Consider the following 18139-nt stretch of genomic DNA (forward strand, 5'->3'; position numbering starts at 1 on the left):
TAGGGATCTTTTTATATTTTTCTATTTATATTTTTCTTCTCTTTTTTCTTTTTTAACCTCTGAGACTCCGAGGATGGTCTTTCGAGCAGGGCTTTCTTTCTTCGTTCCGCAGGGTCTCGGCCTCTTCCAGGCGGCTCTCTTCTCATTCCGTTGGCCTCTGTCGTTCCTATTAGGGCATCATGCGGGATGACACCTGGCTGTCTAGTCACGTCCCAGGGTGGAACGCTAAACGCTGACTGAGCATGGGAGGGGCACGTGGACCGCAGACGCCACTGCTGGGCAATCTGCTCAGCCTGGTGCTGGGGAAACCCGGATGTCTCATCTTCAGTCTGGGTTCTGGGTGCAGCCGGGTGCTTCCAACCTCCTGCCTGGGAGAACATGACCTGGCTGCCGGCGCTCCTGAGAGCAGAGTGGGAACAAGGCTCCATATCCAGTGAGTAAACTGTCAGTCAGCCCCCGGCTTTCACGGCGGGGTCATCTTGTTCCTTTTCATGGAACAAGAGGAAGGCCATGCACAACTAGGCCCGGGATGGACAAGAAGGACCTCTGCATTCCTCATGATACTGATCTCAGTTAAGACACAAAGACGACAGACAGTGTCCCTGCTCAGTGACCTCTTCTCGACCCACCTACCAAAGCTTCCATCAGAACGGGAGTCTGCTAGCACGGACAGAGAGAGCATGAGACAACTGCTGGTGGCAGAAAGAGCGGCAGGAGGGAAAGAACGGTGCCTTGGTGCTTGTGGGAAATTAAAAGTAAGTTATCCTACAGAAAAATACACGTGGGAAAAGAAGACAGGTGACGTGGAGACGGGAAGAGAAAGGAAAATTCTGTGGCAAGATTTCCCCGGGCACTTTGCCAGCAGATTGGTGCAGAAGCCTGACGGTGATGGAGACTCAGGAAAAGCTGTCCATCGGGGCGGGGCAGAACGGACGCCTGAGGCACTGCACCGGCCACAACTTCAGGTTCACTTAGCCAAGGATCAAGGCTCCCGGCTCTGTGTGACTCACTCCAGAAGCGCCCTCCCCATGTCCGAGGGCCCTGACAGCACTAGAGACACTGAGACAGCCGCCACACCTGTGTCTGTGGACGAGGACGGCAGACCTGTCTGGGAACGGACTGGCATCTCCCAACCTTGAAAATTTTTGAAAAACCACTCAGGGAAAAGCCCCCGCTAACTGGAACGGTGCTCCCCTAAGACACATCTAGAACATTCTCTTTTACTTTACTTGGTCAACAAGGACCCGTACGAACCCCGAGGCACTGCCGCACCACTCCCTGTCAATACCTGCACACTCCCCCGTCTGCTTTTCCACTGTCTCAGCGCTGACCACCCCACTGCCCACCGCTGGTACTGCTGACCCTCCCGTCATCCCCAGGGTGCCAGGAATCACGTGGCCTGCAGGTGGTCACTTTAGTCCTGAACAGATGTGTGAGGGGAAAAAAAGCAGCAGCCCAGCTCACTCACGCCCACTGCCAGTGACTCAGCAGTGCTTGCCTGCCTACTCGGAGGAAGGTATAGTATCCCCCGTGGACTTTTCCACTAAAGAACATACTAGAAAGTGCATCAGAACCAAGCACAGGGGATTTCAACACCATTTCCACTCTCTCTGCTTCCCACAATTCAGAAGTACTAAAGAAAAAAAGCAGGGGGTAGAAAATGACCCTCCAACTTCCAGGGACTGAGAAGTCAGTTCTCTAGAAGAGGAGAAAAGTTGACTCTGATTTTTCAATAACCTGAACTATCATGACTATCTATGGGCTGCTGAAATGTAAGTGGGATGCAGATGGCTTCATACGGCATTACTGCAAGGAAAATGGATTACAGCCCTACGAAGGGCTGCCACTAGAGAAGCGAAAGAAAATTAAACAAATCTAAAAAAGAGCCATTTAGCCTTTTTCGCAAGCTGCGGCCACCCTGCTCGATTCTACTTGATGCACATGGGCAGTTCTCATTAAGGCAAACTGCAAACGTGCTACAGAGGGGGCACAGAACACTGATAAAACAGCCAGCGGAGCCAGTTTGGAGTGAAATGTTTGTGCTGAAATTGCAGGCATCTCCCAAATTGCTGAAATGTGCCAGCTGCTTTAGGTTTCTGATGAAACTCCATCTTTTGTAAAGTTGGCCAGCAGAGAAAGGAAAACGAGTTTGGGTTATGGGCTCAGCTCTGTATATGCTAGTGCACTATGACCTCTCCCCCCGCCCCAAGCCACACCCACTTCAGGAGGTGGAAATGTTGCAAAGGACGTGATGTGCGGTACCCACTTCCTAGGCACAGCTTCCAGAAACCACCAAAGGGGCTGGAAACCCACAGCAGAGGCTCCACAGAGCAGGAGAAACAAAGCATGGCTGCACACAGGAAATGCTCATTCTACCTCATAATCTCTGTACCGGCTCGAAGCAGAGGGGAGAGAATAAGCGTGGGGCCTTTGCTAAGGCACACATGACCTTATGAGCTGCCTGTCCTGTGATGAGACAGGATGTGTGCCCTTGATACCTTCGTGGCGCCAGATCGGCTGGTGTTCGGTACTCACTCACGAGGTTGTCTTATAAGTGAGATATTCTTCTGCTGAAGTCCATAGAAAACTTCAAAATCTCTTAGTTACCAAAAAATCTTCACTTTACTAAAGTTGACTGGACTAATGCCATGTGGCAATAAGACAGCTACGCTGTTCTGGTCTGCTGCCATCGACACCGGTTTCCCAAATGTCTGTGCCGTTCTGAGAAGGGTGAAGCCAAGGACAAGCCAGGGTAGGCTACCTTCACGGGGAAGATTTCCTGTCCAAATCCATCCAAACGTTCCACTTCGTTGATGTACATAAGCTCGGCCTCGGCCGGCAGGATTCCACTAAAATCAAAAGGCAGCAAAGGAGGAAATGGTTAAGGGCCAGCAAAGTCAAGTGGAAGATCCTACCCCCCTACTAGCAAATTCCAGAGCTGTGGTTTAGCTCTAGTTCTGGGAAAAGCAATCATCACCCAACTGTGAGGGCATGGTGCATTACCAAGTAATTCATTAATTAACATATTCCCCAGTAGCTTTTTCTTCACTGGGAATAATAAGAGGAAGGTGAAGTGTTTAATTAAGAGCCACAGCCCTATAAAACACTAAATAATTATTCCAGACATCCCTGAGAATAATGCTGCCTGCTTTAAAAAAAAAAAAAAAAAAAAGTTGTTTTTCTCCTACCTGGGGAAAAAAATCTGAACTGTTAAAAAGCAAAAAAAGGAAAAAGGAAAAAAACAATAAAACGTTTATGAGGATGATATTTCGGGAGGTCCTCTGAGGTCAGAAGGGAAGGACGTTTGTTTCCCTTTGGTCCCAAAGAACAGCGGCAGTCCTGATAGCAAGGTCTCAGCGCTTCCTCAGGCTAAAGTCACCCTCCTTTCCCCTTGTGACCTTGACTTTCCCACCCAAAGTAGCTCTTTGAGGTCTTCACTCTTAATACAAGCAGCAGCTCCAGGCTTCCCAGGTCTGGCAACAGATGCTGAGGAAGGTCCCAGAGGGGAAGTCTCCCGGCCACCAATTCCACGTCTCTGTGGGCTTGCTGGCATTAAAGAAGAAAAGTGTGTGTGCGGGGAGGAGAGAGAGGAGGGAGGGAGAGTGAGCCGCAGTTTTCAAATCTGCACACACCTCTCAGAGCGGAGCTGAATCACATACTGGAAGAAATAAAACTGTGTTGACTCGAGCCAGCGTCCTGGCAGTGAGGAGCCAGGTGCCGGTCCCCTGCCCTCTGCACGCCTTACCTGTGGGCCTTGTGTTCCTGAGCCACCTTCTGCGTTAGCTCCTCCAGAACAGCCTCTTCCAGGGCCAAATCCTACCAAAACAAAAAGCAGGGAAGGTCACTTACTATCTTGCTTGTAAATCTCAAAAGCTCTCTTCTCCAGAAGATGCCCTGATTAGCCTCAATTCCTCAATCTCCCCTATACTCCTTTGAATGAAAGGTAGTAATTTTTAGCACTGAGGGTTCATTTTTACTTTCCTAAGGGGGCTCTCCACTATAACTTAGAGGTCCAGGAATAGTTCTTTTTTCATTTACCTCCTTCTTGCCTATCGGCCTGCCTCTCAGACTCACTTTTATTAAAAATGTTTTCATCTTTTTAACAATCAGGGTACAGACAAACGAGTTTCCAGGCCATCGTCCCTTCAAAAGTGGAGCCTAGGAAGGGACTGCACCTGGCCCGTTTGTCCACCACTACAATACCAGCAAACTGAGTCACAGCCACCTGAAGGCAGAGCAGGCTCATTCGGATGTTACTTGATGGAGCCTTAGGAGTAAAGGGGGCCACGGTGGCTAAAACGTCTCAAGGGAGCTCTGTCAGTTAACAGTGGTGTAGGCGACCAGCTGGAGTCTCCCAGCTGAATCCCAGGCCCCTGGGACCAGGGGTATGTTGGCTCTCATGGGATAGAGCCGACTGCACACATCTCTTCCCAACTCCCTTTCAATGACAGAGAAAGTATTTACAGGGCTTGTTAAACTTCTCCCAGCAAAGCTGTATCTGAGACGGAGCAATGAAGCCTGGAGAAATAAATCCAAGACAGAGAGACCAGAGCCATCAGTTCCCGAGACACTGACATACATGGCGATTCTAGAGCTTGTCTTATCCCCTTTGGCGGCCCAGGTGCCTGACCTTCCCAGGCGGGCAGGCACTGAGGAAAACAGATATGAACCATTTTCCTCTGAGCTCCACAGTGGGTATCAGGAGGGAGGGTTCTGCGCTGTGTCCTGGTGAAGCTGTCTGAGGCGCATCGTCACGTTGGGGGTAGGGGTGCAAGGGGCTGACACTTGGACAGAAAGCATCCAAAATGTTTTCTTGATTCTAAAATACCATTTATATAAAGATTATCTCCAATTTCACAACTTCTCATTGATGAAACACTACCTCCCAAAAGGTACATCTCAAACCTGCAAGAAACATCCCACCTCGAAGTATTAAAATGTGAAAAAAAAATCAGTATTTCTTAAAGCTGGACAATGAGAGTGTAACTATATACTGGACAATCTACAGCTCTGCAGATGGTCACAAGACACCTTAGAGAACTGCCTTATTTTTTATGCGTTAACTGATTAATTTGCTGTTTCCTGTCGAACCATCCATTGAAATGACTCAAGGTCATGGTAGGAAATAAGCTCGACAGTTTGTTTTACTTTACGAAATAACAAAGACACCACATGGCTTAGGTTTAGCTGCGTGCGGTGTGCGTGCATCTAGGTACTGAGTAGTAGTAAGAAGCCAATACTCATTTTAAAAAGCTAATGAAAGGCATGAGGCAACAGAGTAAAATAAAAAAGGATTAAATGAAGATCAAAAAGTACGGCATTAAACCTCTGCTTCCTACTTTTAAAGAAGAAAATGTCCACAGGTAACCCTCCGCTATTGTGCTCACACGACAGCCTCGATCTGCATCTGGGGGCTCCCCGAGCTATGTGCTCCTGCCACAGAGATGAGTGACAGTGGCCCTGCACAAATGAAAAATGGCAGCGTGCACGCCTGTACACAGCTGCACACCTGGGGAGCGTCTTGTGTACTTAACTTTGTTCTTTTCTCTGCTGCAGAAATGCCGTTCAACAAATTCTATTACTTTGTAAGATCAAACACAGCCATTCATCCCATCTTCCCTCCCCCACCAAAGGAATGCATTCTTCTCTTTGAAAGCTCTACTGGAACCAAGAAGAAAGTTTACAACCTGCCATGGCTCCCCACTGCCTACTCAATTAGGTCAACACCTGGGCCTGGCACGCAGACCACTTCCCTGTGACCGGGCCACTTCTTCCGGGACTTCTCTCTCAGGGGCTCACGGGCTAAGGCACACTCTTCTTCCTAAGACAGACTGCCTTTCCATCTCCATTCGCACGTGTGCCGCCCCTTCCTGGAAGAGTCGCCCTGCCCATCACATCGCATCATGCGAAATGCCACTCTGTCCTTCAGATCCAGTCTCGGCTACCATTTCCTTCACGGGACTTCCATATTCCCCCGAGCTGAATCTAAACCACCCCGCCTCGGGGCCTTCCTCTCCTACTCCGTGTCTCTCTTTTAAAGCCTTTCCCATAGTCTGCCTGCCATCCTTCTTACACGGTTATTTGGACGCTCATCGTACCCTTTGCCCTCGCTCCGTCCTCTGCGAGATGCTAGGCACCAAAGGTCAGCCGCTCTTCTCCCTATCATGTCTGGGGCCCTTCACCGGGCTTTCATACAATGCCAGCTTGTAAACTCTCAACATACGGTAAACGATCAATAACTGTTTACTGAACTCAACTCAATACGCAACATGTAAGTTTCATATTGTCGAACAAGAGTTTGTAATTGTGCGACGCTGGTTAATGGCTGGTTGCACCTTCCGCCTGTCCTCGGCCTGCCTACATGTCAAGATGTAGCCTACAGTCTTGTTGCCGGGAAGGCACATGCCGCAGCATCCTCGGGCTTGCACGACAGAGACAGATAATGCTGGTAGCAAGAATGCTAATGCTGATGACAACGACGATGAAGGTGACAATAAACGCTTGCTGAGGATTAAACATGTGCCAGCTTCACACACATTCTCTCCTTCCATCCTCACACCGAATTAGGCTTGTTATCCTCATTACTAGATGAGAAAGTGGTTAGGTAAACTGCCCAAGTTCGTCCAGCCAGTGAGTGGACAGCCAGGATGTGGGCCCTGAATGCTCGACTCCCATACTCTGAATCTCCTGACCACAGGCTACAGTGGGGGGTGGGAGGGTGGGGGCCTGGTGAAGATACATGGCTGACGACGAAGGCCAGGAATTCACCATTCAGATGCACACACTGACGTCAGCCTCTGCCACATCATCTTCAGCGCTGCCCAACAGGACTTCCTGTGATGTTGGAAATGTTCTCTATCTAAGCTTTCCAACGCAGTAGCCACTAGCCACAGGTGGCACCTGAGCACTTTTTAAATGTAGCTAATGCAACTGAGGTACTAAATGTTTAATTCTATTTAAACTTTAATTAATGTGACTTTGAAGGCAAATAGCCTTCGGCCACTACTAGCTACTATCCTGAAGAGGGAAGTTTTAGCTCCAAGTATAAGAACATCCGTATTTGTCTGTCCCTGTGAGATTTAACAAGATCTATGCTATTTAAGTATCTGATTTGCTTACAGCCCAGTGGGGAGACAGCCTTATTTTGAAAAAGGTATAATACACAAAATAATCAGCTTTGAGAATTCTAAACAGCACCCAAGCCTTGAAGGCTACGTGATTTAGACCATTAATGAAAGAAAGGTAGGAAAAAAAGTAACAGTGAAAGATTATGAACCTATTTCATTGCCTCTGCTTGAGACAAAAAAAAACACAGTCAGAGAAGCTTCGCTTTCCTCCCACCAAGCAAACCGGAAAACATCCTGACTTTTCAGGGGAGCTTCTGAGATGTGCGAGATGTTGACTCAAGCGTGTTGACACTAAATCCTGTCAAGAATTTCTCTGCTAAGTAATATGTTCATCTCTTTGAATGGAGGTTGATTCAATGGGTAGATTAATAAGACAAAAACCAGCAGGCCCAGCACATAAACTTCTGTTTTCTTTGGGGGAAAAAGAATAAGGATAGTGCTATTCGTGAAGTTGCAGGTCCGGCAGTACTTCTCTAGCCTGTAAGAACAAAGTCAGTTTTGGACCAGCTTAAATTCATCTCATGCACTGACTGTGGGTAATGACTGGAGCCTTACTTCTAGCCTCTCAAAACTTTTGTCACCGGAATGCTACTTTCTCCCAGATGCCACAGCAGATCAGATGCCATTTTACTTCCAAAATAGCTCTTGCTTTGCTTTCTTGTTTTTATCTTCACTGCTAACACCTAATTCTCATCTCTTGCCAAGAAACCACAACAGATTCTCATCTGATCTCCTCCCACAAAGGTCTCATTGCTGCAATTCAGCAGTTCTCAAAGCGTGGGGCCTGGACGGAGCCCATGCATTCCAATTCTTCAGAGGTTTCTGTCTCATCTGGCACCTTCGGGTCCCTCACACTCTCCTGAGTGACAGTCAGACTGGCCAGCTGACTCTTACCCAATCACTCACACCACCTTGCCTCTGCCTTTGTCTCTCTAGATCATTCCTTGCTCTCTATCTCTGGCAATCCTGCCCATCCTTTAAGACACAGTTCACATACCATTAGCCTTTAAACCTTCCCTAATCTTTCATGCACATGTAACCCCTCCCCCACATAAAATCCTGATATACAACTTTATTACACTTGGCTTTGAATTTGGATTTTGCAAACTTCCAACTGACTCAACCAGTCTGCTGTCTCCCTGAGAACAAGCACTGTTTCTTATATAAGTTCATCCCTCGGGGGGTTAGTTACCCGAGTCAGTGCTTTGGGCCAAACAGTTGATCAAAAAAATAAGTGGTGAATAACCATTTCTAAAATCAGAGCCAGAATGTTGGAGTGGATATAACTCTTCCCTAACAATGCTTTTCAATTGTTTTAATCCTTCCTCACTCTTCTCATTTACCCCAAAGCTACCAAAAAAGAAACAATTAAAAATTCCCTACTGATTAAAACCTAGCCTCACCCCTAATTTAGCCCAGGAATGGACATTTCACTTCATGACTCATCCAATGAATTTTTATGAGCACAGGCTATAAGCCAGACAACAGTGGACAAGACAGGGGTCCCTGCTTTGGACCGCAGAGATGAAATTCTAGCTGACAATCAAGAGAGGGAAAGTTTAGGTACTGAAAGAGCTCTTTCAGTAAACAAAGAGAAGGTGATTTAGTAGTTAGTGGTTGATAGCTGGAGTGCATCATATAGTTAAGGAAAAAAAAGAGTCCTCTCTGTGGAGGTGACATCTGAATCAAGACTCGAATGACAAGTCATAGGAAGATCTGGGGCAGAGCACTCCCAGGCAAAGGGAACCCAAATGCACAGGCTCTGGCTTGGGAACAAGCTCAGTGTGTCCAGGAAGGAAGAGACCCACGGCATTGGAGGGCGCATGTGACAGTGATGCTGGGGCGTGGCGGGGAGGTGGGAGTCGGGGAAGTGTCTTGAGGAGGTGGGAAGAGGCATCTTAACTTTTTCAGTGTTTTACAAAACTTGTCTGTACTTTATAAATTGATGGACTTTCCTTCCCAGGGAATATGTGTGTCTAGGATTTCCAAAGGAAAGAATTACACATCCAAAGAAGATAGAAAATTAAGACAAAGGAAATTATACTTACCATAGGAAACAGCACATATTCTCTGAGGAAATCTTGAGAATCAAACTGATTATAGTCTCCAAAGTCAGCTGAAAAGAAGGGGAGAGAGGTAGTATTCATCATATGAAATTAAAGATGGAATAAATTAGGGTGAACTTATCACATTTATTTTTCCACACATCATCCTATTTCTGCAGTGTTATTAAATAAAAACGGTGCCAAGATGTGTTTGCTATTGTTACCATGTTTACTTAGCAATACTGTCAATATCAGTGTTTTCTAGAAAGAATGGGGAAATTTGAAAGCAATTCTTAAACTATTTTTAAAATTTAAAACAAACATATTTACCTTTATGTTAAAGATGCATCAACATATATCTTAAGAATGTCTGCCGGGGGTCTTTCTAATGCAAGGTTAATTTAGAGAACTGAAGAGCCAAACCTATCCAACATCTCTTCATATCTTTGCAGCTGGAAATTCCCACTGTAAATCACCCTTGGCAAGCAGCCTTGCAAATCTTTATGCCTCCTACTAAACATCTTTACACGGTGCAAGATGCCAAAACTTCTGTTTTGTCCTATTTTCATCTCGCCATGTATGTTTGAGCCCATGCGAAATGAACATAGCAAGTCTGTATCATAAATCGATAAACGCCTTGCTTCTGATCCCACTTGCTCTCAAAAGAAAAAAAAAAAAAATCAAAGGAGCATGAAATTTTCATTTCATGTAAAAGGTTTGGCATCAGGTGAAAAGGGATTCCGGTAACTTTAAAGTAACAAGGGTTACAGAATGCCAGGGCCCACACAGAAGGCCCACGGAAAGACACTGCCGAGAAGGCACGTGCACAGGACTAGTCACCAACTAGGTGAGGCCTTCAGGAATCGCAAAGATCACGCGCTCTGCCTATTTTCAAGTTCAGTCATCAGTTATCACATTTCATCACAACTTATATCTCTGTTGATGTGACTTTCTAATGCCCAATAACAGCTCTCAGGAAAATGGCTTTACGAGTATTATAGCTAGAGGTGGTTTCATCACACTCGACAGCTAGCTTCAAGGACCCAGTGAGAAGAGCATCCAGACTAAGTTCACCAACTTCCTTCAGCCTGAAAGCTATCGCCAGCGTTTCCCCATAGCCAGGATGCCATAGTAAGACTACTGACCAAAGAATGAGAGGGGAAAAAAGAGACCAAAGAAAGCGACCAGTATAGAAAGATTTTTTTTTTTTTTTTAAGAAAAAAAAAAGAAAGATCCACTTTGAAGACGAGGGACATACTGGACCTTCTCTCTCTTCTCCCAGTGAAGGGTGTCTTTTTCTATTATTTTACTGATTTTTCTGTTATAACCACGGATTGTCGCTACCGTGCCTTCCTCTTCCGGTCTTTACGCAGACAGATGGGATACAACATATTTTCTGTCGGGACATCCACAGGGTAACGACAGACGTGAATTACTACCAGGAACTGGAAGGCTGACAAAAATTGCTAACCTGCGAACACCCTGGAATGAAAGCGGTCAAAGGAAGGCCATCCCTTCAGACACTCTAGAAACCAAAAGATTCAAGTGCAGTCCAGAGTGTGGGACGGGAAGTTCAGTTCACAGCTTCTAAAATAACAGCCCGCATAGCAAGGACTCGGCAGCTGGCAGGCTTTTTAGATGTTAACTGATTTTAAAGAAAATAATGACTGAAAGGGAACCACACTTCTCTTTAAAAATTGTATTTTTATCTTCTTGTTTGGAATATGACTTAAGACATTTAAGCCACCACTCAATAAAGAGTAATACTTATTTGTGTGTTAATATATGTAAAATACTATGTAACGTTATATAAACATATGTAAAATATATGTTAATTTAGACAAGATAAAAAATAGCTGTCCAATAAATCTAAGTAGGATAGGTTGAAAGATAAATTTAATGCAATACATGTTTGTTTCACATTATGACTGCGCATTTTAATTCACCTCTTTAGCTGTGTAACAATAAATTATACTATAATGTTTAAAGCTATCACACTTGAAACTGATGTGAAAGTCACAGAGTCATAACATCAAGCCACGGAATATGACATTGGACAGTGAAATAATTCTGAGAAAATGTTCCACAAACCCTGAAATGTAGCTTTAATTAAAGTCAGGATGAAAGCTGCTATTTCTTCAAATAAAAGTAAATTAGACAAGCTTGAGCAGTCGGCAAACAGCTTTGAGAAGTCCGCCATCCTGCCACTAAAAATCACTAACTCTGCAGTTTTAACATCACTTGAAATGGAAAGGGACAGTTTCTAAAGGATCTTTAAGTAAACTGAACTTCTGAGAGGCCAGCCACACCATAATCCAACAGAAAATGGAATTTCATGCTCTGGACGTCACTGTCTCTTACCTTGCACAGCTAAGCCAGCCAGCCGGATCACCTGTTCCAAGGTACACCGTAATCGCCCTTCGAGGACATCTTTTTTGACTTGCAGGTAATACTGATATCTGTTCATGGGAATAGAGGAACAAATCATCTTAAAAACACATACTTGGGACACATTCCCACCACAGTGATGTCTCTAAAACCTTGTGTCCACAGCAGGATACACAGGTGATATTGATAAAGGTCAGCTCTCTAAAAGATGGAAAGTGACTTTTGCCTGTGTTTATCTTTGTTTGATGTGGCAGGTGCCACATCCCGTTCACTCTGAGTCTGAGAGCATTCTCACTGAATCACTTCATTGTGGGCCAGCTGGATGAACTACTGATAAGGGCCAGTTCTTCATAACAGAGACCAAGAATCGGAATAGCCTTCCATGCCTTGACCCCCACAACGACACAGACGCCAAAGCTACGTTCTACAGTGTACATTCCTGAAAAAAAAACTGGGAAACACACCAGTTTTTAAACTCTTAAGTTTGGTAGTCTAGATCACAAATAGGCCAAATATTTGGAATCCTGCTAATGGGCAGGATAAAACTCTACGGGGCCAAGCTTGCCCTACATGTCTCTGACTCACAAAAATCTAATCTAACGGAATACTGAGCTTTCCAACCCAAAGTACATTCCGTCCATCTGTACTTCATCTCAAACCAATGAAGTATAGATGGACAGAATGTGCCCGTACACAACATCAAACCTCAGAAGAGACCACTGCTCTTAGAAGCTAATGCAATGTATTGTCTCCTTGCCAATAAAATTACACTCTTAGAATTACCTAAACATTCAGAAATCTCCTCGCCCCAAACCTTGACTTTCCAGGACTTCATTTCCTTTGATCATACTTTTAAAACACAGTCACCTCTTCAGCAAGACAGACTCTTCCAGCATTAATTCCTGGCAAACGCTAACAAGCTTTTTGTTCCTGGTAGCCATAACTCTCTACTCTTTCTTAGCTTTGACATGTTAATCAAGGGAACTCTGGAGTGACCCAAAGCCCGACTCCTTTGGAGACAGGCAATCAGCACTGAGAACTAATTATCGCTGGCTCTGGCTTGTATCATGGGTATCCTCACTCGGCGATCTAACGCCTGCTTGACGGAATAATCTGGCTCTTCGCCCAGCCCAGTGGAGTCTCGACTACTTCTCGCCTGGCCAAGGTAAAGACAACCACGTCAGTCTCTGGTGGGAAAAACTTGCACTCAGATTGGAAGGACAGGCACTGGGAAATATTTAAAAATTGTGTTTAGTCCAACTTAATAGGTAATAGAAAAAAAAGACCTATTTTTCCTAATCCCGTCCTCTCTTTCACCTAAAATATTCATAATCATTTTACGAGGTCCACTACCGAATTGAAACTTTTACTTCCTTTCCACATCATTTGACTACATCAATTAATGTATATAACGTACTTATTAAGCACTTCCTGTATGTTTAAGTCGGCTAGAGGCCGAGGGACATCCTGGAGAAGTCTGAGACAGTCTGTGCCTTGCAGGGATGCTCATGGCCTCCTGGACCATTGCTGTCATGTTTTTCTCTCTAGTGGACTATTAAGGATTCAATTTTTAAGAACAAATAAAACATTTTAAGATGTTTTATCTTGGCATTATCTGCCATAGCTAGAGATTTTCAACATGCCACCCTGGAAGTGAACATGATCAGCTGATACCTTTGGGAACAGAAATCCATAGAATCCAGCAAAACAATCATTCTCGTTTTCTTCCCCTGTTGATGCCAACTTTCATCTACAACTATCCCTTCTATAACGAGCAAGTTCTCCTACAGATCCATCCCATCCTAGGCGACAGTGAATGCCAACCCACGAACAAGGAATGCCAGGGTTATTCCCGGTATTGTACTTAGGTTGGATGCAAGCTTCTACTGGAATACACAACCGAGGTGCCAAAGAATGTGGGGCCCTTTCCTGGAAGCCCCCCAAGCTACGAGAGACTCTGAGCGGCGCTAATGATATGGTGCCGTTACCACACGAGATTGCAAATATTACTACGTGAGCTCAAGGAAACGAGAATGAGACGGACCGTTTCTGAAACCGTCTGCTGCATTTTTGCTCAAAGGGCACGTTTATAAAATATAATAATTCTATCCTAGATGAAGACTAAATTAGAGAATATGAGCCAAAATTCTATTTCTAGAATGTTTGGTTTTCGCTTATTTTTGATTAGCAATTTGATTCGAACAGCAGTAAAATGTAACAGTGAGTCCTATTTTGGAAACATGCAATTTCATGAAAGTACACTCCACCCTGTCACAGTGCTGGGTGGAGGGGAAAAGAAAAAAAACCTAATCCGCATGCCAGGAAAGGAAGTATTTGCCAACTTTCCGAAGGGATCCTCTTTGAAAACCCAAGCTCACAAGGAAAACTTTTTAATATTTTTCATATTCAAAGACCTGGAAATCATCTGACTGCTGAGGTCCAACGAGCGGTTTTAGGTTAGGTTTCCGCTCTTTCTCTAAGAACTGCTGAACACGATTGTGCTTGTTGAATCAAGGTAAAATTTCAATTTCCAAAGTTTTTTGCTTTGAATCTGCAGGGAAGATTAATTCATGGATTAAATGCAGGTTTCTCTGGGTGAGAAAAGTCTTCCTGGTTATCAGTGATATTAAACATTACAGCGGGGACCTGACAGATACTATGAACCAGGCTCTGTGAGTCTCGTCTATCTGGAATATTTCTATCCAACCTCAAGAAAATAAGTGACTTCTCCATGTTCCTTCCTCCCACTAAGATTCTGAAAAGAAAGTTTTAAAAACTGCCACACCAGGTCACACCGATAGGGCACCCTGAACATTTACAGATGTAACTAAGGTTTCTAATTCACATGTGAGGAATTCATCTAAACACTTAAGCAACTAGATCTTACTGGCAGGTCTGTTAATACTTCTCAGGTAGAGAAATTCCATGGGATGTTCTGAGATGTATGGCCTGTACCACCACAGTAAGAAGTGAGGAACTCAGAGGCTGAGTACATGTTGCCTTTAAATATTTCTCCCACCCTTCCCATAAACGAAACATTCATTTCAAGTCCAGTTCAGCAAAAGTGCCTTGATCAGGAAATAGCCATAAAAACATGAAAGCCTGAAGGTTTCATGTGGGCCATGCTACTACTGTGGACTCGACATTCTCAGCATAAACCACGGATGGTGGTGACAGGAGCATGGGAGGCCACAGGACCAAACGTTTGCGACTGCTGTCCACGCGGCCTGCCCTCAGAGACTGCCACACTCGCCCACCTCATTCACTGTGACTAGACTTGGGGGTCCACGAAACGGGGGTGGAAGTGACACGTGCCACTGCTGAGCAGAAGTCTTCTGAGCTAGAGCCTGGTTCCATCTCTGTCTCCCCAGTGTCCAGGTGGGGACTTGAGCTCAGTTAGCCTCAACCCCGGGGAAAGAAGGCAGTGGACACAGCAGACACATGAGGTGGGCAAGAAACAAGCCTTTGATCCTGAAGGCCACAGAGCTCTGGGGGTCATATATTGTCATGGCATGAGTCAGCCCAAGCTATTTAGTAAGGGGAAGATTTCAAAGAGCCAAGTCCAACCATTTCATTTTTAGAGAAGATAACTGTTGAGGGAGAATGACTTGCCCAAGGTAATCCTGCTCCTGAGGGCATGGCCGGACAGGGCAAAGGTCAGGGCTTCCTTCACGAGCAACTGGCCAGGTGAGGAGAGAGCAGTCTGACTCCCAGCCAGCGCAGGCAAGCCATCGATGTTGCTGAAGTCGAAGAATGAAAACGAACATCAAAGCACCACTACCTGGTGATGTCTGTGATTCCAAGGCTTCGAAAGAAGGGCTCCAATAACCCAGCCGCCCTCCCTCCCCCACGAGGGCGTCTGTGACACGGCATCTGAGGCAAAGACTGACATAAGGAGCGTTTTCGAAAAAACATATTACAGGTATGTTTCTTATGTTTCATAAGGTGGTCCATGGCTAACTGAGATCTGTTTTTTTCTCCCAGCAACAGCCTCTGAGATGTTTCGATTTCCTCTTCCCCCAGAGGTAGAAGGAGGGGAAAGAAGATTGAGCTATACATTCTAACTACTTGTTAAGAACTTCAGAAGTCGCACGGAGGCATAAAGTCAAGTCTGGAGATCAGAGTCTCTGGCTGTGGGCTCCTACAAGAGGCTACATCCAGACGCAGGCAGGAACTGGGCCTTAAGTGTATGTATTTCCAAATGCAGATTTTTTTAAAAAGTAAACTGCAGCTTATCAATAGAGTCATACACGGTCTTTACTGAACCTTGCATTGAGTAAAGATGCAGCTACATGACGGATTGTAAAAAAGTTACCCAGACTTCATTCTGCTGCTACCTTAATAATGCCTAATGAAGCTGTATGACAAGCACACATCACCCATGCACTTCTCTTTTTATTCCCTTGCCCAAGGAGATCTTGGGGGGTGGGGGGGTGGGATGCTTTTTCGTTGCAAAAAACAAGCTGGTGAAATGCTCTATAAGCTGTAACTACGGACCTGCAGTATCACTGTGATTAGCAGACAGCTCTGCCTTTCTCTCCTCTGCAGTTCAAGGTCAGTCAAACCAACTTCTCTCTTCCTATGTGCATGGCCAGTAGGGATGTGACAATTTAGAGACAGGGGTCATATCAATACCACCCTGAGATTCTCAGTTGGTGAAACCTTTCCACAAAGGATGTGGAAGGGAGGGGGGACACACCTGTCATTGTTGTTAAGAAAAGGGTAAGACTTAAAATGCCATTTCTTCACTAGAAAACTTCCTTTACAATCAGCAATATCAGAAGAATATTGCTAGAATGTACTAGCACCCCGTACTCCCAGGCCAGCGCAATATATACCACAGCATATATGCTGCTTCTGATGCTGCTTCTGCCAGACATTATACTGGGCAAAGAAGAAACGAATGTGTGAGTTCCTTTACTCTAAAAGACAAAAAAAAAGAGGGAACTAGAATTCTGGGGTACAGGACAGCAGCGGAGCATAATTTTAACTCTTAGATGGAGAAAGAAACAGTACATTCTGGCCATTCCATGGCGTGTTCGCAGCTGTAAACCCAGATAATGGAGAGGGTGGCTCACCCTGTTCCCCGTCTGCCAGGACCGGATAAACAGTGCACACACAGGCCTGCAGCCAGATAAACCTGACCGCCTCCCTCCCTCTGTCCCTGCACCCTCAAAACCCCTGAGATTTTCAGTTTATGATTGTTCAGGTATAATGTGTTTGGTACCTGGCCCAAGCACTATCTGCGAGCTTTTGTATTTCACGAATGTTGTCAAGTTGACAGTCAACATAAACAGCACTGTCGAGCAGACTAAAAAGCCAACTTTCCTGCAACTATGCGAAATTGAAATAATCTAACGGGAGGGGGGGAAAAAAACGGCTAAAACTATAACTCAACAGAGATCACCTTAAAAGGGAAAGCTTTTCTTCTGGGCCTTTTCACACCACAAGCCAACACATATGCATGCGTGAAAATACAAACACGTGCGTATACGCAGGCACATACAGACAAGCTTGTCTTGGCAAAAGTTCAACTCCTGAAGTTTTCGACGTTCACCCATCAGCACTTTATTTTGCCAGAGACACCTAACTTCTTACCAAGACTCCTTAAGTCTCAGTGAGTCAAAGGATTGAAATTCTTTCCTAAAAAGGATGATGTTTGTTTAAATACACGTAAACACACACAGGCCTTAACCACTAGTGAGGAAAAGCCAATGATAGCAAGGTGCTCCAAAGAGCATGCCACAACCTGAACCTTGCTTTCTGCTCTTGAACTCTTGCATTAATTATAACAAATTACAGAGAACCCAAGTACAGTTTATAAGTATGATAAACTCCCTAATAATAGCCTACCATTTAATCAGGGGTTCTCTTTTGAAATGAAAACCTCATTCCCTCACGGAGGGAGAGAGAATACCCCGACACCCCTTCTTTCTGTCCCATTCTATGCTACTGGGCACAGATTCCTCTACAGCAATCCCACCAGGAGGATTTTAAAAGAACCAATAAGTTTCACTGCTGCGGGCTGTGACGCCCTCAACTAGGAAGACATGGCAACAGAAGGAGAAATCCTTGGCCTCAAAGGAAAATATGGCCCTAAAGTGTGCGGTGTTAAACAGGACTTATTCTGCTCTGACTTAAACATCTCCAGTGGCTGGGAAAACGGTCTGGCAGTTCCTCGAAAGGTTAAATACGGAGTTACCATGTGACCTCGCAATTCCACGCCTAGGTCTACACCCAAGAGAACTGAGAACGCATGTTCACACGGAAACTGGTCCACGAGGAGCAACATTATTCATGATAGGGAAAAAGAGGAAGCAATCCAATGTGTATCAACTTATGAACAGATACACACGATGTGGTCTGTCGGTACAATAAAATCTTATTTAATCATAAAAAAGACATGAGGTATTGATACTTGCTACCCGTGAATGAACTCAGGAAAAATTACGCTAATAGAAAGCAGACAGACACAAAAGGCCACATAGTGCATGATTCCATTTATATGAAATGTCCAGAACAGGCAAATCCATACAGATGAAGTGGATTAGTGGCTGCCAGATGCTGGGGAGGGAGTGG

General features: G+C 45.1%; 1 protein-coding gene across 7 annotated transcripts in view; it reads right to left on the reverse strand.

Moving 5' to 3' along the window:
• Positions 1–18139, reverse strand: part of PTPN14 (protein tyrosine phosphatase non-receptor type 14) — a 148707-nt gene that overhangs the window by 40339 nt on the left and 90229 nt on the right. For all 7 annotated transcript variants that reach the window (XM_039881211.1, XM_039881212.1, XM_039881213.1 and 4 more), the window contains 4 exons: positions 11534–11631; positions 9176–9243; positions 3746–3816; positions 2762–2849 (listed from right to left, as the gene is read on the reverse strand). In XM_039881211.1, the coding sequence (XP_039737145.1) occupies positions 2762–2849; positions 3746–3816; positions 9176–9243; positions 11534–11631 (325 nt within the window). The remainder of the gene's footprint in view (positions 1–2761; positions 2850–3745; positions 3817–9175; positions 9244–11533; positions 11632–18139) is intronic.

Source organism: Pteropus medius, unplaced genomic scaffold (genome assembly GCF_902729225.1).
Source record: "Pteropus medius unplaced genomic scaffold, Ma_sr-lr_union100, whole genome shotgun sequence".
Classification (NCBI taxonomy): Eukaryota; Metazoa; Chordata; class Mammalia; order Chiroptera; family Pteropodidae; genus Pteropus; species Pteropus medius.